Source organism: Aquarana catesbeiana, linkage group LG04, assembly GCF_042186555.1.
Source record: "Aquarana catesbeiana isolate 2022-GZ linkage group LG04, ASM4218655v1, whole genome shotgun sequence".
Classification (NCBI taxonomy): domain Eukaryota; kingdom Metazoa; phylum Chordata; class Amphibia; order Anura; family Ranidae; genus Aquarana; species Aquarana catesbeiana.
The window spans coordinates 137,178,087-137,202,976 of NC_133327.1; the positions used below are offsets into that span (position 1 = coordinate 137,178,087).

The following is a 24,890-nucleotide window of genomic DNA, read 5'->3' on the forward strand; positions in this document are numbered from 1 at the left end:
CACTTTACCCTCCTTCTGTGATAATCCTAAAAATGAGAAGGAGAGGAAATTTAATTTATTAGATGTCAGGAAATGTTTATTGACATATCTAGATAGAGTAAAGGACTACAGAAAGTCGAATCATCTTTTAGTTTTATTTAGCGGCCCTAGAAAGGGAGGGCAGGCGTCTAAATCTACTGTGGCTAGGTGGATTAGGCAGACAATAACATTGGCCTATGAGCAGACCGGTTCCCCAGTACCAGGAAACCTTAATGCCGCGTACACACGGTCGGACTTTTCGTCTACAAAAGTCCAACGGACGCTGACGGACTAAAGCTGGCTGGTAATCCGATCGTGTGTGGGCTTCTCCGGACTTTCAACTGACTTTTTCAGCCTCAAATCCGACGGACTTTAGATTTGAAACATGCTTCAAATCTTTCCGACGGACTCGAGTCCGGTCGAAAAATCCGCTCGTCTGTATGCTAGTCTGACGGACAAAAACCCACGCTAGGGCAGCTATTGGCTACTGGCTATCAACTTCCTTATTTTAGTCCGGTGTACGTCATCACGTAAGAATTCGACGGACTTTTGTGTGATCGTGTGTAGGCAAGTCTGTTCGTTAGAAAGTCCGCCGCAAGTCCGTCGAAAGTCCGTCGAAAGTCTGTCGGACAGGCTGTCGGACTTTTGTAGCTGAAAAGTCCGACCGTGTGTACGCGGCATAAGGCCCATTCAACAAGATCTTTGGCGGCCTCTTGGGCAGAGAGAGCTGGGGCCTCGATAGAACAGGTCTGTCGCACAGCCACTTGGGTGAAGCAGGATACCTTTTTGAAACACTATAGAGTGGAACTGCTGTCGCCCCAGGATCTGACATTTGGAAGGAAGGTGCTACAAGCGGTGGTCCCGCCCTGAGGTAGGCCTTGAACTCCTTGTCCATCCTCTCAGGTTATGCCGTCCTGGAAGATGACTAGAGAAAATTGACAGTTACTTACCGATAACTGTTTTTCTAGGATATCTTCCAGGACGGCAGGCCTACTTCCCACCCATGTTTTAATATAAGTACTACGGGAAGAGTTTCTCTCTGTCACCCGGATAACCTATTACTTTGGGAGAACTGAGGTGCAGGGGGAAGGGAGGGGCCTTTTAACCTTGTATGTTGATTGTGTTTCCTGTCAGGTGGACCAGTCATCTCTCAGGTTATGCCGTCCTGGAAGATATCCTAGAAAAACAGTTATCGGTAAGTAACTGTTAATTTTTCCGCAGAAGAAAGTTTAACAAGACTCATGGCCACTCATTAAAATTAGAAGAAAAGAGGTTTAACCTTAAACTATGTAGAGCAGCGGTTCTCAACCTGGGGGTCGCGACCCCCTGGGGGGGTCGATTGCCCATTCTCCAGGGGGTCGCGAATGCTGGCCGAGACAGACCCGAAGTTACTGCCTGAGTCCGTCCGTCTCGGCCAGCGAGATGTCACTTCCTGGAGAGGAGGGACTACACGGAAGTGACGTTCCGTCGCCGCCATCTTGGTACTCTCGTCCGCAGTAAGGCTTAGACTTAGAAGTCGGCAAGCGGACATCTTTGTACACCCACTGAAATCCGCTTGCTGCGGACGAGTGTACCAAGAGGGAGGCAACGAAACTTGCTGAAGAAGAAGAACACCTGTGACTTCTGGTAAGTCAGACACACAGGAAAAGCTGACAAGACAACATTTTTTTTATTATGGAGATATATATGTATATATATATATTGATGGGCACAGTGGCTGCATTTGATGGCACAGTTGCAGCGTTTTAATGGGGGTTTTTTTCTGATTGTTTCAGTTTGTTTGCGCCCCCACCACTGATTTATATATAAACGTTGCGGTTGATTCCTCAAAAGTGGTTATTCCGTGCCAGTGCTAGATACACAAAGTGTATAGCTTCCAAACATGTATCTAGCACTGGCACGGAATAACTACTTTTGAGGAACCAACTGGGACGTATATATATATATACGACGTATATATATAAGAACACCTGTGACTTCTGGTAAGTCAGACACACAGGAAAAGCTGACAAGACAAAATTTTTTTTATTATGGAGATATATATATATATATATATATATATATATATATATATATATATATATATATATATATATATATATATATCTCCATAATAAAAAAAATGTTGTCTTGTCAGCTTTTCCTGTGTGTCTGACTTACCAGAAGTCACAGGTGTTCTTATATATATACGTAGTATATATATATATATATACGTCCCAGTTGGTTCCTCAAAAGTAGTTATTCCGTGCCAGTGCTAGATACATGTTTGGAAGCTATACACTTTGTGTATCTAGCACTGGCACGGAATAACCACTTTTGAGGAATCAACCGCAACGTTTATATATAAATCAGTGGTGGGGGCGCAAACAAACTGAAACAATCAGAAAAAACCCCCCATTAAAACGCTGCAACTGTGCCATCAAATGCAGCCACTGTGCCCATCAATTGTCGCCACTGTGCCAGCAAACGCCGCCACTGTGCCATCAAATGCAGCCATTGTGCCCATCAATTGTCGCCACTGTGCCAGCAAACGCCGCCACTGTGCCATCAAATGCAGCCACTGTGCCCATCAATTGTCGCCACTGTGCCAGCAAACGCTTCCACTGTGCCATCAAACGCAGGAACTGTGCCCTTTAATTGTTGCCACTGTGCCAAACGCAGCCACTGTGCCCATTAATTGTCGCCACTGTGCCAGCAAACGTCGCCACTGTGCCCATCAATTGTCGCCACTGTGCCATCAAACACAGCCACTGTGCCCAACAATTGTCGCCACTGTGCCAGCAAATGCCGCCACTGTGCCCTTTAATTGTTGCCACTGTGCCAAGGGCAGCCACTGTGCCCATCAATTGTCGCCACTGTGCCAGCAAACGTTGCCACTGTGCCAGCAAACGTTGCCACTGTGCCATCAAATGCAGCCACTGACCCCTTTAATTGTTGCCACTGTGCCAAACGCAGCCACTGTGCCCATAAATTGTCGCCATGGTGCCAGCAAACGTTGCCACCTGTGCCATCAAACGCAGCCACTGTGCCCTTTAATTGTTACCACTGTGCCAAACGCAGCCACTGTGCCAGCAAACGTCCCACTGTGCAGCCACTGTGCCCATCAATTGTTGCCACTGTGCCAGCAAACGCCGCCACTGTGCCAGCAAACGCGACCAGCAAAAATAATTTTACTGTTAGGGGTCCCCACAACTTGGGAAATTTTATCAAGGGGTCACGGCACTAGGAAGGTTGAGAACCACTGATGTAGAGGGTTCTTTACTTTAAGAGCGGCAAGGATGTGGAATTCCTTTCCACAGGCGGTGGTCTCAGCGGGGAGCATCAATAGTTTCAAGAAACTATTAGATAAGCACCTAAATGAACGCAACATACAGGGATATACAATGTAATACTGACACATAATCACACATAGGTTGGACTTGATGGGCTTGTGTCTTTTTTCAACCTCGCCTACTATGTAACTATGTAACTTATGTGTCCTTTGGTGCATTATATAGCTGTAGTCCTCAGAACAATGCAACAACATTTCAGTAAAGGTATCTGGTGATCCCACTAGTAGCACATCTACTGTCCTAGGGCGAAAACGCTCACTCACTGTACTGTATCTATGGAGGAGCAGCAGAAAGTATGAAACTACTGAATAATAAGTTAAAAGTCCGCGCTCAGGAGATGAAGGGTTGCAGCCTGCCCCTAACTAGTTCCCACAAGGAGCTATTAAAGTGTATAAAGGAAAAAAATGGGGAAATGGCACTACCCTGTTATGACACAGTGTTATATATTACAAATCCAGTGAAAAATAAAAAATAATACAAATAGTGCATATCCAGTGCAATAATCAAATATTAAGGTAAGTACCATATACGTGCGTGAGGATAATTGTAAGCATGTAATATTTTAAATAACAGCAACTCTAGTTACAAGAACCCTTCAGTTATTACGATGTATCACCCCTTAGGGCAAACAGCAGTGATAAAAAGTATTAAAGTGTATGGTTAATGTGTGCATTCAATCCAATGTCTTTTGTTGATAATGAAGTGAGCAGTGAAACATCTACTGAACTATTTCCAAAAAATCGTGTATGTGTGTAATCTTATAATAAAACCATTAGCTCGTGTAGGGTATGTAAAACAAGATCTGTATGAAAAGATCCAGACCAGATATGTGTACAGTTATATAGTTATTAGTAGTCTCATGTAAACTGTATGTACCAGAGTCTAAATAAAAAACAAAGTCTCTGTGAAAAAACAACAAAGTCCCTGTGAAAAAAACCCAAACCGAGATCACACCATATGCGATCCAAAACATAAAAATACACGGTGACTTCAGTGCTTATCAGGGGCGGATCCAGAGGGTGGGGGGCAATGGGGCAATTGCCCCCTCCGAGAATGTGGGTCATTAAATGTGCTGGCAGGCGTTGCTGTGGGTGAGAGAGCCGGCGGGCGGCTCCGTGGCTGAAAGACATCGGTGGGGAGAGACAGCGGGTCTCGGGCGGCACCGGTGGGGACTGGGGAGACCGGGAGAGACAGCACAGCAGGCGGCTCTGGTGGGGACTGGGGAGAGACAGCGGGCGGCTCCGGTGGGGACTGGAGAGAGACAGCGGGCGGCACTGTTGGTGAGCAGCTGTGCGGCTCGGTGACAGCGTGAGCGGCTGCTGGCCAATCAGGGAGCTGGCGGGCGGAGGAGCAGAGAGATAACATCATCTCTCACCGCCCAGCGCCCGCCCTGCAGTTCCGCCCTCACTGTGTGTGCAGTGTGCAGGCAGCCGCGGCAGCAGAGAGATTACATCATCTCTCTGCTGCTTGACTGGGACACAGCAAGAGATGATTATAACAGGCAAGTAAGAATCCGCAATGTGTGGCATGGGACGTGGCAAGTGACAATCTACAATGTGTGACATGGGACGTGGCAAGTAAGAATCCGCAATGTGTGGCATGGGACGTGGCAAGTGACAATCTGCAATGTGTGGCATGGGACGTGGCAAGTAACAATCCGCAACGTGTGGCATGGGACATGGCAAGTGACAATCCGCAACGTGTGGCATGGGACGTGGCAAGTAACAATCCGCAACGTGTGATATGGGATGTGGCAAGTGACAATTTGCAATGTGTGGCATGGGATGTGGCAAGTGACAATCTGCAACGTGTGGCATGGGACGTGGCAAGTAACAATCCGCAAAATGTGGCATGGGACGTGGCAAGTGACAATCTGCAACGTGTGGCATGGGACGTGGCAAGTGACAATCCGCAACGTGTGGCATGGGACGTGACAAGTAACAATCCGCAACGTGTGGCATGGGACGTGGCAAGTAACAATCCGCAACGTGTGGCATGGGACGTGGCAAGTGACAGTCTGCAACGTGTGGCATGGGACGTGGCAAGTGACAATCTGCAACGTGTGGCATGGGACGTGGCAAGTGACAATCTGCAACGTGTGGCAAGTGACAATCTGCAACGTGTGGCATGGGACGTGGCAAGTGACAATCTGCATCTAGTGACAGGCGACATGGCAAGTAGCAATCCGCAATGTGTGGCAGGTGACAGTGGCAAGTGACACGCTCGGGGCTCCCACTGATTCTGCATTATGGTGAGTTGAACTATTTCTTTTTTTATAACAATGTAATAATGCGCTTCAATCATCCTGACACCATAACAACCATGGTGCCGTGATGATTGAAGCGCTAACACCAACCATTTCCCCATTAAATTTACCCCAAAAAAAGTATTTTCTGGCAGTGCCCCTCCCGAGACTAGGCTCTGTATCCGCCCCTGGTCCTTATAAAGGCTGGTGACTGCAAGTGCTCCCCCAATGTTGCCCCACTCACCAAAAGCAGTCACCCCTGCAGGGGTAGTAGGTATAGAGTGGGATGGATGTTCCCTTGGATATCCCGCTGGTGTTCCGCTCCCCTGTACGGTTCAAGGTTCCGCTCCCCAGCAGTCCGGTTCAAGGTTCTCGGCAGACGTTCCAGACCTGGGCTCCTCCGTATCTCACCACCACCAATCTGTCCTTTCCTCCATACAGAAAGAAACAGGGGACTTCCGTAGTGAAGTAAGTTCGGTTTATTTAAAAGATAGATTTTCCATAAAACCATAAATCAACTGACCCAGTGGAGCACGGCTATAGACAAGAATGAGACCAGGAAGTTAGTCCTAGCGTGTGTCCCAGCTTGCGTTCCAGCCAGAGCTTCCGGGGGTGACGTGTGAGCGTGACTCCGCCTTACGCATTTTGTCAGAGGACGTTATCAAAGACGGTCAATACTACTGAACACTTCCATTCTTCTCAGCTCAATAACATTGGGTGGGGGTCTTCTGTAGTCAACAAAGAAAGCTGGGAAAAACGCTAACTGATAACCGTCAGCAAAGAGGACAGGAAGTTATCAGCTGACAAGATTTCTTTCAGGATCAACGTGTATTTTTTTCCATTTACAAAAGGAAGATAACAAAATGCTTTTAATGCTATATTTAAAATGATTCTAAGGGCTGAAGGTTTTTTACCTTCATGCATGCATTCTATGCATGAAGGTAAAAAACCTTCTGCATGCAGCTTCCCCCAGTGCCCCCCTCCCATACTTACCTAAGCCTGATCTTGATCCAGTGGCGTGCACGAGAGCAGCTGCTCTCTGGGTTCTCTTCCTCCTCATTGGCTCAGAGACAGCGGAGCCATTCGCTCAGACAGCCAGTAAAGAGGGAGCGGGGGGCAGGGCTGAGCCACACTCTTTCTATCTTACAGAAATACAGAGCAAGGGCTCAGGAGCAAGCATGCACGAGTGCCCCCCTAGCAAGCAGCTTGCTAGGGGGGCACTCAGCGGGGGGGGGGGACCAGGAGCACTGACAGGGGACCTGAAAAGAGGAGGATCGGGGCTGCTCTGTGCAAAATCATTGCACAGAACAGGTAAGTATGAATAAAATAAAATGTTATCCTTTAGTATCACTTTAATAGAGCACAAGGGAGTAAATAATATAAGGTCATTGTTAGGGTTTACACCTAGTTTTAACATGGTTATAAGCTCTAAAATCACTGTACGTACAATAGTTCTAAATGTCACTGGCATCAGTACCCCTATCTGTCCTCATATTACATTCCTGTAATTGTAGCACTCAAGTTGGGAGAGGGAGGGGCAACACCCTTAGTTAGTCAAAGCATGAACATAGGAGGGAAGCAGAGTGATGACTTCTCCAATTTCTCATTCATTGTCCAGTCAGAGACGGCAGGAAGGTTACTGACCAAGCTTAAGAGCCCTTTCACATTGCCAGCGCGGAGGCGTTGGTGGTAAAGCGCCACTAGTTTTAGTGGCGCTTTACCGTCGTTTTTGCAGCACTTTTCGGGCGCTAGTGGGGTGCTTTTAACCCCCACTAGCGGCCGTATAAAGGGTCCCTAAAGCATTTATTTATTTACCGATTTAGGAACGGTGAATAAACTGCTCCTAAAGCACATCAAAGAAGCTGCTTGCGGGACTTTTTTGGACGTCCTGCCAGCGCAGCGCCCCAGTGTGAAAGCACTGGGGCTTTCACACTGGGATTGCAGATGAGGCTTTTTTTAGGCGCTATTTTTAGCACTAAAGCGCCTGAAAAACACCTCCAGTGTGAAAGGGGTCTAACTGCCTTAGAGAAAAGTAAGGTCCCCAACATGCTACGTGGCATGGATACCTGGATCATAATAATAGCTGAACAGAACTACAAATCTTTAAAAAAAGTTCTTGCGTTTGTTACCTGTATGTTCACCCTTTTGTTATCCTGCATTACAGTCTAATTTTAGTGCTCCCATAAAACAATTTTAAAAAATCCAGCTTTTTTGGAAAAAATAAGATTTGTTACTCTTTGCAACCTGAAAATATTAATAAACACATATAAATACAATTTACTCTTTTCTACAGGATAAACCAGCTGTCCCAGAAAGGTCTAACTAAACTATAATATGACTATAATATAACAATTTAAAAGAGAAGTATGGCCAAAGCTCTTTTGGGCATGCTTCTCATGTGGGTCACAGGAGTGCATTTATGTCTCCTCTTCTGTTACCTATAAGCCAACTGAAAGCTGACATCATAGAGCCGCTCCAGACTCAGGAGAGATCCTGACAATAATGTCGGGATCAACCCAGATTCCTGACTGGGAGCTGGCTCAGCCTCTCAGCATGCCAATTCCACCCCCTCTCCTGCCCGGTGCTCCAGTGAGCACTGAAGGGTCAGAGCACAGTTCAGTGACTGACAGTGATCGCTTTATGCTCAGAACAGACCCAAGAACTAAGCAATCAGTGGTCACATAATTAGTCAGGTTTTGGGCTTAGAGCCTGTGAGGGACAGCTGTAGCATTGGATGCTGCAATAGGTAGATAAATATATATGTTTTTGTTTTTTTTAGAATTCCCACACTTCTGCTTTAAGTGTTGCTTAAAATTGACTGGGATGGCTACTACCACCAATATAACATATAAAGGGTACCCTAAGGGTCCTTTCACATGGATGTCAGCGGTGACATGTCCACTGACACCCGCTGCTATTCGATCCGATCCTGTCCGCCAAATCCAGACGGATGGTGACCCTATTTTCCATCCGTCTGGCTGATCGGATCAAATTGTATCAGATGAAAACAGACAGGCAGCCTGTTTTCATCTGATCTCCCCATAGGGGAGAGCGGGACTCTGACAGGTCCGTCTCATACCAGTGAGCGGAGACGGACCTGTCATCCGCCTGCTCAGCGGGGATCAGCGGATCAATCCACTGCTGAGCAAGCGGAGTCCGTCAAACAAACAAGTCCGTGTAAAAAGGGCCTAAAGGTCAACTCCACCTGGATCCAAAATATATTTTTGGGATTTTTTGGGGTATTTGTGGGTACATACCGAGTTCTTTAGAATATGGACTGCCACCATGTTTGCCTCCTATCAGCCTGGTCCATCTTCCTTTTTTCTGTAAGTTTGCAGCAGCTCTCAATAGACTTCTCCAAAACCTTTAAAGCATAAGTGAAAGCATACAAATAAATACACAGTTTAACCTTTAAATTTTGTATTTGTATTTGTTTTGTTCAACAATTTTTTTAATTCATACAACCCTGCAAGACACCAAAGCCATGTTTAGGTCTTACTTTTCTTCACTTCAGCTAAAGCAATTCAGCTTGATCAGTTCTGTGATTGGATAGTGAAGGAGCAAAGAGGTTAAAGAGGAGGTTATCTGTGAGCTTTATCCCTTAATCAGCTAGATATATTTGTTATGTATTTTATGTCACAGCACTGTATAAGTCCTATTTTTACAGTGCTGTCCCTTTCTCTAGCAATCTGAATGATGATTTAGAGGTTTTTATACCTGCCTATGTTATTTTTCACAAGAATAAATATCTGCCTATGTTTAGCTTTAAACTTCTAGCCTAGATGGCACTGTTAGACCAATAGTACGGTTGACAGGCTTCCGACACACTTGTATTTTCCAGGTTCCTGTGGCTTTTTTGAAATGATCTTTCTACCTATAAGGAGGTGGTTGGTTTAGAAAAGCTAACATGAACCTTACCTGGTCTAAAGCAATTCTGAAGTAATAACAGTGCTGAAGTGTAGGCACCAGGTTCTACTCTTTGTCTTCAGATTGACCTGTGTCCCTGTGAATCCTTTTAGATTCAAGGGCCCAGGCTTTACACAGGGTTTCGATTTCTGCCCAAGTTCGGGTTAAGCCTCAGCCTCCTAATACTAAACCTGTGCACTGTCATTCAGTTGCAAAATGTCAGTGCATCTTTTTCCCACTGCAGTTCTAGCTTTTGACAGGGAAGAGGCATAGCAATGGAATGGTGAGCTTCATGTTGAATTAGGCAGATGTCAAGATCCCATGTGCCACCTGGGCCTTGATTCCAAATGTAGGGAAATAGGATCAATTTAAAGACTTCCACAGGTGCTGTCTTTTAGAAGTGTTATTACTGTAGAAAAGTTTAAGGCCAGATGAGATTTACTTGAGGCGTATTTTGCCCCATGCATTACTACAACCCATGGTAATTATTCATTTATTCTTAATGCCACCCCAACGCACCTTGCCAATGCACAGTAATTCACTACCATTCATTGTGGTGTGGTGTGTTGCAAAATATTCTGCCGGTCTGTTTTTTCTATGCGTTCTGGAACGTTGGCAGCTTATTCATATAAATGGGCTACAATAACACCAAGCAAGTTAATGTGCAAGTGCTAAAGAGACCCTTTTACCAACTTACAAAATGCAATTAAAATAATATATTTGCTTGCAATGTGCCTTTGCATTTGTTCGAAAAATTGAACATAGTCCCCACCCCCTTCCACCTCCTTGCACGTAATTTCCCTCTCCTCTTCTGGGAGTCCAATTACTGTGCTGGTCCAGCTCCCTTTAACTCCCCGCATAACTTTTTATGCAGCTGCTGAAGGAATAGAGAAGGTTAATGCTACAGAGCAAGTGTCTCCAAACGGTGGCCCGTGGGCTGGATGTAGCTTGCCTTTATCCGGCCCTTGAGGCACTAATCCTTCCACTGATACCAAAGATGGGACACTAGTCCTCCCACTGACACAATTATGTTATTTTTTTTACTCCCATTGACCACCAAGCCTATGGCATTGTTTACTCCCACCACTGCCAGGGCATTTTCTACTCCTACAAACAAACTAAAATTACTGTGCTATCAAAAATCAAGTAAAAAATGTGAACCAAGCTGCAACTTCTTGTGAGATACACACAAAACATACACCTTTCAATAATTAAGTTGCGCTAGACTCCTGAATCATTAACAAATAAATGTAATAAAAAAACTGAAAAATGAATATCACAAATAAAGTCCATCAAATAAAAGAAGAAAAATTGATGTGAAGCTGACAAACGATGCACCCAAAGAATGTGATAGGAGAGAGATGACTTCCACTACACACACTGCCGCCTACTGACTTCCAATGATCTCCTATAATGGGAGATCACAAGCACTTTCGGCTTAATACCCAGCCTGGGCCTTTGGTTTGTTAAAACGATAACGAAAATACCCGAAATTCGGACGAAAATGCATTTGGACGAAAACTAATGCACATGTCTATTGTACTTACAGTTAGGTAGAATATATAAAGCATAAAAAACAAGCCGGCCGACTCTCCAATGCAGCCTGTCACTCCGGGACCTGCGTGAACGCAGTGACATCAGCACATCGCTCCTCCCTCCTACTGGCCACTGTCCAGCCACCCTAACCTCTGAAGGACAGTAAACTGGCCCTTTTTTTCAAAAGTTTGGAGACCCCTGCTATACTGTAGAGTGTTACTGAATTGACAGTCCTAAGTCTGCTGGGGCTGACATCACATCCTAGATGGTGGTGCCCAGAAGTAGCCATTTGGATGTATACAGAAGCAAGGCTTGTACAGGTAATAACATACATAAAATGTACATGTAATCCTATGATTATGTTAAATGAACAGAAGATTGTTGTTGAAATGAGTGGTCTGGTGACAGGGTCTCTAATGCAACACATGTTAAGGCTTAACTAACTGATCTGAAATCCGCAGAACAAGTAAAAAAAAAATCTCAGCCACTGCACACCATACAAGCCAGGTGTGTACCCTCAGTGGAATACAGCAGATGGGGGACATAGAGCGGAGACCCTAAAGTCAGCTTAGGTTAACTGATCTGAAATGTTAAATGTGTGCAACATACAAAGTAAACAATCTAATATCATGTTCTTTTTCTGTAATAGATGTCCATATGAGAATACAGCCATGTTCCAGCCAAATATTCTGACTGAGCACTGCACTTTTATCCTGCAGCTCATGTTTAACTGCTGATTTCCAGTTCACAAGCCAAACCCAACCTCATGAATTATGTTATCAGCCACTTTAGATTTGGCAGAAGGGAAAGATAGCATGTTCACACAGTCCTTCAGCAGGATTACTGGACTGGAAGTCTGCTGTGTGTAGAAAACAAATTGCTCCCATGATAACAGATGAATCAGAATTATCTTCATTCTTGATAAGCATGAAATATTTAATATATTAGCTTTCATTTTGGGGAGATGAATACTGGTATTTTTTGGTGCAGAGCTCCCAGGGCGGAAGAGCAGAGAAAAATGTTCTACCTTAAAGTGATTGTAAAGGCAATGTGTTTATTATTTAAAAATAACAAACATGTTATACTTATCTGCTCTGTGCAATGGTTTTGCACAGAGCAGTCCCGATCCTCGCCTACTCGGGTCCCCCCGCCAACGCTCCTAGCTCTTCCCCCCTGCCAAATGCCCCCATAGCAAGCCACTTGCTATGGGGGCACTCATACATGCTTAATCCCGAGCCGTCTGTGAGTGCGGCTCAGCCCCACCCCCTGCTCTCTCCTTACTGGCTTGGACTGACAGCAGCAGGATTCAATGGCTCCTGCTGCTTCTTTGTCCAATGAGGTGAAAGAGCTGCTGCTCTTGTGAACATTGCTGGATTGAGATCAGGCTCAGGTATGTTTTAGGAGGGCTGGGGGTGGGAGCTGCATGCAGAAGGTTTTTTTATCTTAATACATAGAATGAGAGCGATCATCACTGGGTCAGTTAACTCTGCAGTAAACCCTTTACACATACACAACTGCTATCAGCACATATTTTAAAAGAAACACACACACCGTTCACGGCATCTGCTGTAACAATTCTGACTTCTAAGAAACATCTGTAATACACACTGTTTTGACAGACAGCGATATGACAGATCTTAAAATACAGTAGCATTCAAAGAGACAAGGATTTGTTATTTTTTGCTGTAGAGATTTAAAGATAAAGCTTAATGATTTTAAAATATCCTTTAATGAAAGCAAAGGTAAAAACAGTGCAAAGTATTTAAAAAAAAAAAACCTAGACAAAAAACAGCAGTAAAATAAATGATAATAAAAGTGAAAGTATTTAAAATTGATTTGCCTTGTCTGTGGTTTTAAGTGTCCAAAAACTTCCGCATATATCTAGTCTGATAGAGTTACTGGCCCTCAAAGTGACTTTCTGTCTCTGTGGTTGTGCAAAGTTTCGATGGAATATTAAAGCGGAGCTCGACCCAAAAGGGGAAGCTCCTCTTGTCTGTCTCATCCCCCCGCCGCCACACTTGCCACTTTTCAGGGGGAAAGGGTTTCTGGGTTGAAAAATCAGCTGGGGTGAAGACATCGCTACATTTGTGGACAGGTAAGTGTCTTAATATTAAAAGTCAGTAGTTACAATATCTGTAACTGCTAACTTTTATTTTTTTTCTGAAGGAGTCTGGAGCTCCTACTTCAATCTGACTAGAAGGCGACTTGTACCCATTGATTCCAATGGAAGTTGCCTCTAAGTCTGATCACTGTTCATACTGAGGCAACTATACAGGAAGCAGAAAGAAAACAGAAAGTAATTTACTCCACTAAACAGCCAGCCCCCTCCTTCTCACACACAGCTGATAAGCTCTGATTGGCCACTTGTAAAGTTCCCTGTCCTGGAGGTGACTTCAAGTTGTGTTGTAAGTTGCCCCAAGTCATGCTGTGATTCATACTCAAGTCGTGTCCAAGTTGCCTCCCAAAGTCGCGCTGGAAGTAGTGTTGCCCCTGTGTGAATGGGTTCTTCAGGGAGGCATAACTTTGCTTCCTGATAAGGCAAAACAGTTTGAGACACTACAATACATACCCTTCCACATAAGAACATTTGTAAATAACAATGCAAAATGTTATGATGACAATTGATTATAATGTGAATGTTATGGAAGTGTTCACACTTTATTCCTAATATGTATTTCATTGTTTCTGAACGTGATAACAATAAAAACTATTGGAAATGAAATTACCATTTGATTGAGGCTTAACTTTATATTTGTAAAATGCCTAAACCACGTATGAGATAGAATGTGCCTAATCTGCCTCCTGCACCTTGTAATACAGGGGTGTTTAGTATTAACATAATGATAGCCCTCTTCTACTATCAGGTGGATGTTTCTTAGTATATGATTTCGTCAGATCAGGATTTATAAAACATGGCTGGATTTTGGTTCTGCAGTGAGAAACAGCCAGGAATGTCGCCTGCTTTCCCCTGCAAGCCAAAATATACCACATGCCATAATGCCTATACTAATTAAGGTTTCCGATACTATTATTATGCTGTTGACTTAAAAAAATTGTTTAAATACACAGACCTGGATCTTGTCAGAAATGCTAAAAACTGTAATCTTTTACTGGCTAATATATGGTATGCTCATTACAAATCTCTGGGTTTCAGTGTGATTATTTAAGTGCTGATAAAAGAGGTATAAATTGCTGCTAAAAGTCTTAATGACATTGTTATAAGGCTTAATTGACATTCTGGATTGTGTGCTGGTGTGGAGGGGGGGGGGGGGGGGTCAAAGAAAGAATATAATTGTAAAAATCTAGCACAAACAGAACAAAGCGTTCCAAGGCAGACTTTAAGGCACAATATGAGGGAGAGACAATATAAAATCATACAGTTTATTACAATCAGTAAATGGAATCTTAATAAACACATTACCCCAGCAAGGGAGACATATATTGCAAAGTAAAGTACCCAACACTGGAATGAAAATAGGGCTCCCCTAGTGTTCATATAGATTTATTTTTACATTTCTTGATGCTGGTTCCCAGATATTACTCCAAATCCAGACTGTCAGCGCATTTCGCAAAAGATCTTGCTTCTTCAGGGCAAGTTGGATTGCATATTTGTTAGGGCTGGGCTCAGCCCTTCCTTCTCTGAGCTGGCCGTTCAACTGTCGGCTAATTGCCAGCTCCTATCTCTCCACAGTGACTCACCTGTTGATGATATCCTGCTCATCAGTCCTGCCTACTTAAGCCGTCCAGCCCAGATGATCCCTGCCTTCGCCTTGGTCAACATCGTAGAGACTCCTGCATTCCTGTTAAAGACTTGCTTGGCTGACATTCCTTCTGGCTCCAGACCCTGCTTGCTGTTCCACTACGCTGATCTCTGGCTTCCTGACTTTCTGGCTTGTCTGACTATCCGTTCCAGTTACCGAACTTTGGCTATGTTTTGACTACGTTTGTTCTATTTACTTTTATTATTAAACAAGTGTGATTTAACTGTATTTCTTTCATGGTCTGATTCATGGTTTCTGACAGTAGGCGAAGGCCATGAATTCAGAAGATGCAGTCAATCCACTTGTTGGTAATATTTTTTCCAGATTGGATGAGCAGCATCACCGCATGGATCAGTTTGCCATGGCGTTACAAACGTTCCTGAGTCGAACGGCTCACCTTGAATCGCCCACTGTGGCTGCTCCAGTACAACCTTTGCAGGCCGTCCCTACTGCTGCTCCAGTCTCTGTGCAGGCACCTTCCTCAAGTATTACCTCTATTAGAGGTATGTCTGGTTCCACTCCGCTTGCCCAGCGATTTGGGGGAGATCCAGTCCAATGCAGAGGGTTTCTAAACCAGGTTGAGATATACTTTGAGATGCTGCCCCAGGCGTTTCCCACGGACAGAAGCAAAGTAGGTTTCGTGATATCTTTGCTTTCTGAGAGAGCCTTGGCCTGGGCAAACCCTCTATGGGAGATGCAAAAACCTGTTGTCTTGAGTAACCCTGAGTTTGTGGCTTCTTTTAAAAGGGTATTTGACGTTCCTGCAAGCTCCGCTTCTGCTGCCAAGTGCCTCATGTCCATCAAACAGAGTACTAGAACTTTTGCCATTACGCCATTGAATTCTGTACTCTGGCATCAGAGGTTGCTTGGAACAATGAGGCCCTTGTGGCTGCTTTTTCTCATGGTCTCTTGGATACCATCAAGGATGAGATAGCAGCCTGAGATATACCCACTGAGCTGGAGAAGTTGATCACATTTGCCATCCTCATTGACTCCAGACTCAGAGAAAGACTCTCTTTTAAGGAGCGCTTGCAGAAGCCTCCTGTACATTTGTCTCCAAGCTTTGAAGTACCACCCTTGCCTCCCTCACCTCCCATGCATCCTGGTACCGAATTGATCAGTGAAGGTAAACTCATGCACTTTGGCTTCATGCGTTTCTCTGCGGATGAGAGAACCCTTAGGAGGAGGGAGAGATTGTGCCTTTATTGTGGCCAGGCAAGTCACTTTTTGAAGTCTTGTCCTACCCGTCCAAGGAACGCCCGAACCTTGAGGTCCTGTCACGGACAGTTATCCAGAAGGATAAGCCCCGGGTTTCGGTTACCCTTTCTTAGGCTGTGTCGTCGAAGCACACGATTCCGCTGCAGCTGCGTGACATTCCACTTGCCATTGAGACTCTTGACGGGAGACCTCTACAGCCTGCCCATGTGACTCATGAGACTGTTTTGTTGTCCATGGTCGTAGGGGCTCTTCACCATGAGATAATCCAAATCCAAGTTATTTACTCACCTAAGTTTTTGCTGGTTATTGGTTATCCTCGGTTACAGAGGCACAACCCCTCTTTTGATTGGCTCCATGCTGGTCACCACAATGCAGTAAGACATGCTTCCAGAAGGTAGCCAAGGTCTTGTGCACCTCTTCACTCTCCTCCCTGCCGGAGGAGTACCGCGATTTTAGTGATGTCTTTGATAACGGTCAAGCCGGTAGTTTGCCTCCACAGCGGTCGTATGATTATGCAATTGACCCTCAGCCTGGTGCCATGCCCCCTCGTGGCCGGGTTTACCCTTTGTCGATCTTGGAGGATAAGGCCATGGAGGAGTATGTTGCAGACGCACTTTCTTGGGGTTTCATCCACAAATCCTCATCTCCTGCTGGTGCTGGTTTCTTCTTTGTGGAGAACAAGAGTGGTGAATTGAGACCTATTGATTATAGGGGTCTCAATCATTTCACGAAAAAGAATGCCTATCCGATTCCATTGATTACGGAGTTTTTTGACCTCCTCAAGGGAGCAATGATTTTCACAAAGCTTGATTTAAGAGGGGCATACAATCTCATGAGGATTAAGGAGGGCGACGAGTGGAAAACTGAGTTTAATACTAGAACAGGCCATTATGTGTACCTCGTAATGCCTTTTGGCCCTTGTAACACCCTGGCAGCTTTCCAGGAATTTATTAACGATGTCCTCCGAGTTTTGTTACAGTTATGTGTGGTGGTTTATCTTGACGATATCCTCATATTTTCAAGTCCCTGGAGAGCCACCGCACAGATGTCTGTTGTGTGCTTCAAAAACTAAGAGAGAACAATCTCTATTGTAAATTGGAGAAGTGCGAATTTCATTGTGAACAAGTTAAATTCCTGGGTTATGTAATTTCCACTGCTGGTTTTTCGATGGACCAAGAGAAACTTTCAGCAGTCCTACAGTGGCCCCGACCCATGGGTTTACGTCCTCTGCAGCGTTTTCTTGGCTTTGCCTACTATTATCGGAGGTTTGTTCGTAACTTCTCATCTCTGGTCAAGCCCCTGACTGATATGACCAGAAAGGACGGTAACCCACAGAGTTGGTCTCTGGAGTCCATTAGGGCCTTTTAGAGTCTCAAGGCTGCCTTTGTTTCTGTTTCTGTGTTTTCACATGCTGATTCTACGTTACCTTTTATCCTTGAGGTTGATGCTTCTGAGACTGGAGTTGGCGCCCTTATGTCTCAACATCCTACCTCTAAGAGCGCTATGCATCCTTGTGGCTACTTTTCCAAGAAATTGTCACCTGCAATTATGAGATTGGTGACAGAGAGCTAACGATCATTTTAGCCCTGAAAGAATGGAGAAATCTCCTCGAAGGTACCACTGTGCCGGGTTCTCATTCTTACTGACCATAAGAATCTCACATTCTTGTCTGAGGCTAAAGGCCTCTCTCCCAGAAGGGCGCAATGTGCTCTTTTCTTGTAAAGTTTCAATTACATTGTCTCATTCTTACCCGGTACTAAGAATGTAAGGGCTGACGCTTTGTCACGACAATCTAACTCCACTTTCAAGATGGAATCAGTTCCTGTGATTCCTTCTGATCATATTCTGGCTACGGTTTGCACCAGTCTCACTTCTCCTTTGGGTGACAAAATTCTTGCTGCTCAGATCCATGCTCCTTCTGAGAAACCTTGTGACTGCTGCTTTGTCCCAGAGAGTCTCCATTCTGCCGTGCTCCAGACTTACCATTCTCCCAAGGCTGCTGACCAACCTGGGAAGAATTAACTCTTTTTAGCCATTTCCCAACAATTCTGGTGGCCTAGTCTACATGCTTATGTAACCCCCTTCGTAGCTGCCTGTTCCGTGTGTGCTCAGAGTAAGACTCCACGACACATTCCAGTGGGCCTGCTTCAACCCATACCCAGTGGAGAGAGGCCCTAGACCCACCTGTCTATGGATTTTATTGTAGAGTTACCCAACTCCCAGGGCAGCACAGTTATCCTTATGGTGGTTGACCGATTCTCGAAAATGTCTCATTGTATTCCACTTAAGAAGTTGCCCACTTCTAAGGAATTGGCTTCCATTTTTGCTTGGGAGATCTTTCGCTTACATGGGCTACCCAAGGTGATTGTCTCGGACAGGGGTAGTCAGTTTGTGTCCCAGTTCTGGGGAGCCTTTTGTGCACAGTTGGGAATTCAGCTTTCTTCTCTGCGTATTACCTGCAGTCTAATGGGGCCGCAGAACGAGCCAATCAGTGCTTGGAGCAATTCCTATGTTGCTATATTTCTGACCATCATAACAACTGATCAGACCTCTTACCATGGGTGGAGTTTTCTCACACTAGTGCCTTGAATTCTGCTTCCCGATTGTCCCTGTTTATGGTGAACTATGGTTTCCGACCTTCCATGTTGCCTGACTCTTTTGTTCCGCAGAGTTTTCCTGCATTAGAGGAGCATCTCCGTGGTCTTCGTTCCAATTGGGCACAAGTCCAGGAGGCTTTGCGACATGCTAATGATAGGTAAAGACTCCATGCTGACCGTAGACGCCTGCCTGCGCCTTCTTACCAGGTTGTGGCTGTCATCTCGCAACCTCCGACTTCGTGTTTCCTCTCTGAAGTTCGCACCTCGGTTTAATGGGCCTTTCCGTATTCTTCGCCGGATTAACCCAGTGGCTTACGCATTAGACCTTCCTTCTACTATGCGTATCTCAAATGTTTTTCATGTCTCCTTATTAAAACCTTTGGTCTGCAACCGCTTTACCACCACGGTGCCACGTCCTCACCCTGTACAGGTTGAGAACCATGAGGAGTATGAAGTACAGTCCATTGTTGACTCCCGTAAGTTCCGTGGGCACATACAATACCTGGTGCATTGGAAAGGGTACAGTCCACTCTTGGGTCTCATCCTCGGATGTACATGCCCCTGTCCTCCTCCGTGATTTCCATTGACATTTTCCCCTTAAGCCTGGTGGTCCTCCGAGGGGGAGTGGTCGTTGAGGAGGGGGTACTGTCAGGGCTGGGCTTAGCCCTTCCTTCTCTGAGCTGGCTGCTCAGCTGTCGGCTAATTGCCAGCTCCTATCTTTCCACAGTGACTCACCTGTTGATGATATCATGCTCATCAGTTTTGCCTACTTAAGCCGTCCAGCCCAGATGATCTCTGCCTTCTACTTGGTCAACATCACAGAGACTGCATTCCTGTTAAAGACTTGCTTAGCTGACATTCCTTCTGACTCCAGACCCTGCTTGCTGTTCCACTACACTGATCTCTGGCTTCCTGACTTTCTGGCTTGTCTGACTATCTGCCTCGGTTACCGAACTTTGGCTATGTTTTGACTGCGTTTGTTCTATTTACTTTTATTATTATACAAGTGTGATTGAACTGTACTTCTGTCTCAGTCTGATTCATGGTTTCCGACAATATTGCACTGAATATAATAGAAAAGAGGAGTGGAGATATGGAGGAAAAGGTATCATTATATGCAGATGATCTTCTTTTTCTGACTAATATCAGTTCATCTTTACTGGCAGTAATGAAATATGTTAAGGAGTTTGGTAGGTTTTCCGGGTTAGGCATAAATTGGGAGAAGTCCGTGTTGGTGCCCTTAGATCTTCCCCAGGACCCACTACCATCCTCACTTTCTCAGCTCTGGGTTGTGTCTTCTATAAAATACTTGGGGATAGTTATTTCTGATTCCCCTCAGTCGTATATTGTAGATAACATACTTCCACTACTCACTAGATTCCAAGACCAAAGCAAAATCTGGCATAAACGCCCTCTCTCCTTAATAGGCCGTATTAATCTAATTAAGACGATATGGATGCCTCAGCTTTTGTATCTTTTATATAATGTTCTAATCTAGATACCTTTACGGATTTTTACTAAGATTAATAGTATATTTAGGTGTTTAATATGGCGGAATAAAACCCCTCATATCAAATTGGAGACTCTTCAACATCCCAAAAATGCGGGTAGACTGGCCATTCCTAAGCCAAGGAGGTATTTCTTTGCATCACAATTACAGCATTTTGCTGGATGAGAGCTTGAACAGTTACCCCTTCCTGCTTGACGGTTATTTTCTTATGCATTTAAGGGTCGGTCACCACTCCATGTTTTGGATGGGGTAATAGGGGGTGTTTTATGTGCGGATATGCCCACCTATAAGCTAATGTGTAAAATATGGGGATACAGTCAAAAAAATGATGGCCATTCCATACCCCACTAGATATACCCCAATATGGGATAATGATAGACTCCCCCAACTTTCAGTTCTTAGAGGCTTTCAGAGGTGGGGAAAATCGGGAATAACAACTTCAGCTCAACTATATGAGAACGGTTTACCTAAGTCCTTTGAAGAGTTAAGGGGAGAATTTTCTTTACAATCAAATTGGTTTTATCAATTCCTCCAATTGAGACATGCTTTGCATGCCCAGTTTTCGCCTGCTGAGATACTCTTTCCCCCTACCCCTGTTTTTTAACAAGATCTTACAAGCAAGGTTAACAAAAGGTCTTACTTCTGTTACATATAGGGTATTGTTAGGTTTCTGTTAAACTTTCCCATACCCTCCAGGGCCAGATGGGAACAGGATCTTGGTCCCATCTCTGGAAGAGGTCCGGGAGGATGTTCTCTGGTCTCTGCCTCATGTATCCCTTTCTCCATCACACAGACTGACCCAGATCTTTATCCTTCATAGGATTTATCGAACTCCTAAATTATTGCATACCATTGGCCTGAGATCTGAGCCAGCCTGTGCTAGGTGTGGTAACACAGCTACGTTGATACATCTTCTCTGGCGGTGTCCCAAACTCCAGAGATACTGGGCGGAGGTGATTGGTACTTTAAATGGGCTACTGGATATAAATATCTCCGCCAAACCCCTTTTTGCCTATTGGACTACTGTGATATCTATACTTATACTCTTTCTATAGGCAACACTATTAGGTGCGCACTCTTTGTTGCCCGCAGACAGATTGCCCTTAAGTGGACCTCTCTCCATCCACCGACTGTATCTGACTGGATATCAGATCTTAATAGGGTTATGATATTTGAAAAGCATACATATTTTTTAAGGAACACTATGAATAAGTTTGATGCTATCTGGTCGAAGTGGCTTGAGTCTATGTCTCTGGTACTGGTATAGATCAATCTGTACTATGTATACTGCAATATCAGATATTGGGCTGTAAATGACCATCGTAAGATTTTTTCCAGCGAAAGCTGTATTCTGTGGCCACCTTCAGTGTTTCTAAGTATTAAAGGTTTTTGCTTTTTTTTATTCTTTTTTTTTTTATATACTCCAAGAAATAGGGTGGGGGGCTTATATTTTGCTTATATATATGCTTATATACATCACTGTAGATATACAGTACATGCCAAAGCACCCTTATGCCTTGTACACACGAACGGATTTTCCGACAACAAATGTTGGATGTGAGCTTGTTGGCGGAAAGTCCGACCGTGTGTATGCTCCATCGAACATTTGTTGTCGGACTTCCCGCCAACAAATGTTGGCTAGCAGGTTCTCAAATTTTCCACCAACAAATTTTTGTTGTCGGACTTTCCAAACGTGTGTACACAAGTCAGTTGCACAAAAGTCCACGCATGCTCGGAATCAAGTACGAGCCGGAAGTGCTCGATCTTGTAAAACTAGCGTTCGTAATGGAGGCATCACGTACGTCTTGTACGTCACTACGTTCATAATTGTTGGCCAACATTTGTGTGACCATGTGTATGCAAGACAAGTTGGAGTCAACAACCTTCAAACAAAACTCCATGGTTTTGTTGTCGGAAAGTCTGATCGTGTGTACGGGGCATAACATGCCAAGAAGTATGCTGCTGTTTTTTTCAGGAGGAGCTTCAGGCAAAGGGTAAATTATTCTGGGTACTGCTTAGGTACAAATAACCTTTCCCTATAACATAACAAATTATTACTCTTTATGTCCAATCTACTTTAAAGCTCAACTCCAGTCATTTTTTTAATGTGGAAAGGTTAGATCCCATCAACGTTTTATTTGATGTTTTGTCATTTATATTACTCCTCAAGTCCTGTATATTTGACAGGATTTAGACAGATCAGGAAGTGAGGGAAAATGTCACCACTTCCTATTGATGGGTGCCAGAACAGGAAATGAAGGAAACTCCTCCTCACCCATAGACAGTAATAAAACACATTTTTCTTGTATAGTCATAAAGTTTAGAACTCCGATCAAGATTTTATTCATGTCTTTGTCCCTATGAGAGCGATTTCCTTCTGCTTCATGTGAAGGTGACCTATATTATCATTTTTTTGTAGGCCAACATAAGACAGAGGAACAGCTGGGCACAGCAAACACAGAAATGCGATTGCTGCAGGACAACCTGCGTCAGGTAGAGATGGAACGTCAAACTGCTATTGAACGTGCTTCAAAATTGGAGCATAGCCTACGTATGTGTGATGATGAGAAGAGGGATTTACAGGTATGTAGCATGGCACTAGAACATGAGTATTGCTTCACTTCAGTTTTCTTTGAACATTCCTCTCCTAATTTCTCTATAAATGTACCCCTGAACAAGGATTTTGTATTAATATCTCTTCTTCAGTAAGTCATTAAGGGTATTGTTACTTTAGCTGCCAAATACTACTTAAGCCTAACACAATAAGCCTGTTCTTATGTCCCAAATCTTTCCCAGACTAGTTATAGAAGGTCAGAATGACCAAATTAAAGCTGAATTCTAGGCAGATACAAATGAAACAAATTAATACGGCTCAGTAATCAATAATGCATCAAAAAAATTATTTTTTTAAATGAAAGCAATGTAAGTACCTAAATTTGAATTTGACCTGGTATTAGCCCCTGGTATTTCCTGTGCAGCAGAGCTCTGAAAAAAGAAGAGTTCTTGTGCTGAATAGGAACATACTGAAAGGCTATTAAAGCAGAGTGACAGAGAGCTCACCACTGTGCTGTTTTGACTTTGAGAATAAAGGCACAGGCAAGGAAGGGTCAAGGATGATTTGGGATCAGAGAATATCAGTTAAGGGTGCTGGCCATCGGACTTCAAGTGACAGTAAAATAATACTGCAGAAAAAATCCCTGGATTGAAGGTGAATATTGCATTAAATGTTTTTAATATCCTCACTATTGTAGGAACGACTGTGCCGGGCTCGCAGTTGTGAAAGCCGACAGGAGCTGGAATGCAAGAGCCTAAGAGAAATACTGGAGGCTTCGGAGAACCGCAGTACGGACCTGGAACTCAGGCGCCGCTCTCTGGAAGGGGAACTGGAGAGGACACGGCTCTGCCTAGCAGAAAGAGAAGCAGAAGTTCTGGCTTTACAGGACCAAGCACAAGACTTACAGGAACATTTGAAGGAGAGTGAAGACAGAGAGGCTGGCCTACTGAGAGAGGGGCAAAAGCTGAGCCTGGCCTTGTCTAGGGCACAAGATGGAGAAAGGCAGCTGCAGGAGAAATCGCAGGGGCTGACACAGGCTCTTGGAGAAGCAGCAACTGGCAGGGGTAACCTGCAGGAAGATGTGAACAAACTACAAGGAGCTCTGACAGCAGCTGAGCAAGACAGACGGGTCCTGCAGGTAACGTTTAAGAAACTAAGGCTAGCCATACACAACTAGATTTCTTCATCCACAATAAACAGCATTACTAAAGGAATTTCCCTGCCAGCCATTGTATTCTGACAGCTTCTGCTTCAATGACTGTCAGAATACAGGATGCAGGATACAGTCACTTTTCAACCCAGAATTTTTTGCCCAGCAACTTAATTTTCAAATCTAAGTTTCATGAGGTGGTTGGTGTCGACTAGTGGATCTAACTGTGGCCAGTTCTATTAGAATTTGATAAAATAAGTTTTGTGATAGCATAAGTTAGTACTGATAGCAACTAGTCAGAATCCATTGCAATTATGACTGCAGTAAAAGTGAATTCTTATTGGTTGCTGTAGTTTACTATGATTTCAGAGCCATGTGATAAAAGTTGAATGTCCTATTTAAAGGGAAAGTATAGTCTTTACAATGTCTTTACATAAAATTGTGATGAAAAAAAAAAAATGAAAATGATGTAAATCTTATCAATATGTGTTTATTGAATAAAAACAATAAAAAACATATCTCGATATAAAATTTGTAATGACATACAGCATGTGCATGTGGGCAGCTTTACAGTACACATTGGTTTATGGCTTTGCTGCTCTTTTAAAAATGCAAGTGTATGAGTTGATAATCTGCAAATCTCTATATTTAATATCAATAAAATAGAAGAACAAGTTTTTGAAAATCATACAACAATTAATCTAATAATAATTCAAAATTATGTTCTCACTGACAATAATAAAAGATGGATCATTCTGCTTCCATTCTAAATATTTTTCTACTGCAGGCTTATACCTATATGACTATTTTACAAATGTTGACATTTAAAAATAAATAAAATACATTAGATCCCACATGACTAATCCAGTGTCTAATTACTGGGCGTTTTGTCATTCTTTCTCAGGAGCGACTAGATTCTGTCCGGCAAGCACTAAGTGACAGCAAGAGACAGAACATGCGTCTCTCACAGACAGTGCAGGAGCAGCAGCAGCAGCTGGGAGACATACAGCTGGCATGCAGAGAGTTTCAGGCAAGAGCAGAAGATCTACAGCAGGTGAGACAA

At 44.0% G+C, this 24,890-nt stretch overlaps 1 protein-coding gene across 1 annotated transcript in view; it reads left to right on the plus strand.

Annotated features, from left to right (window-relative positions):
* Positions 1 to 24,890, plus strand: part of LOC141139518 (uncharacterized) — a 199,944-nt gene that overhangs the window by 158,782 nt on the left and 16,272 nt on the right. The window contains exons 30-32 of the mRNA XM_073625735.1: positions 22,543 to 22,706; positions 23,375 to 23,815; positions 24,732 to 24,881. Coding sequence (XP_073481836.1) covers positions 22,543 to 22,706; positions 23,375 to 23,815; positions 24,732 to 24,881 — 755 coding nt within the window. The remainder of the gene's footprint in view (positions 1 to 22,542; positions 22,707 to 23,374; positions 23,816 to 24,731; positions 24,882 to 24,890) is intronic.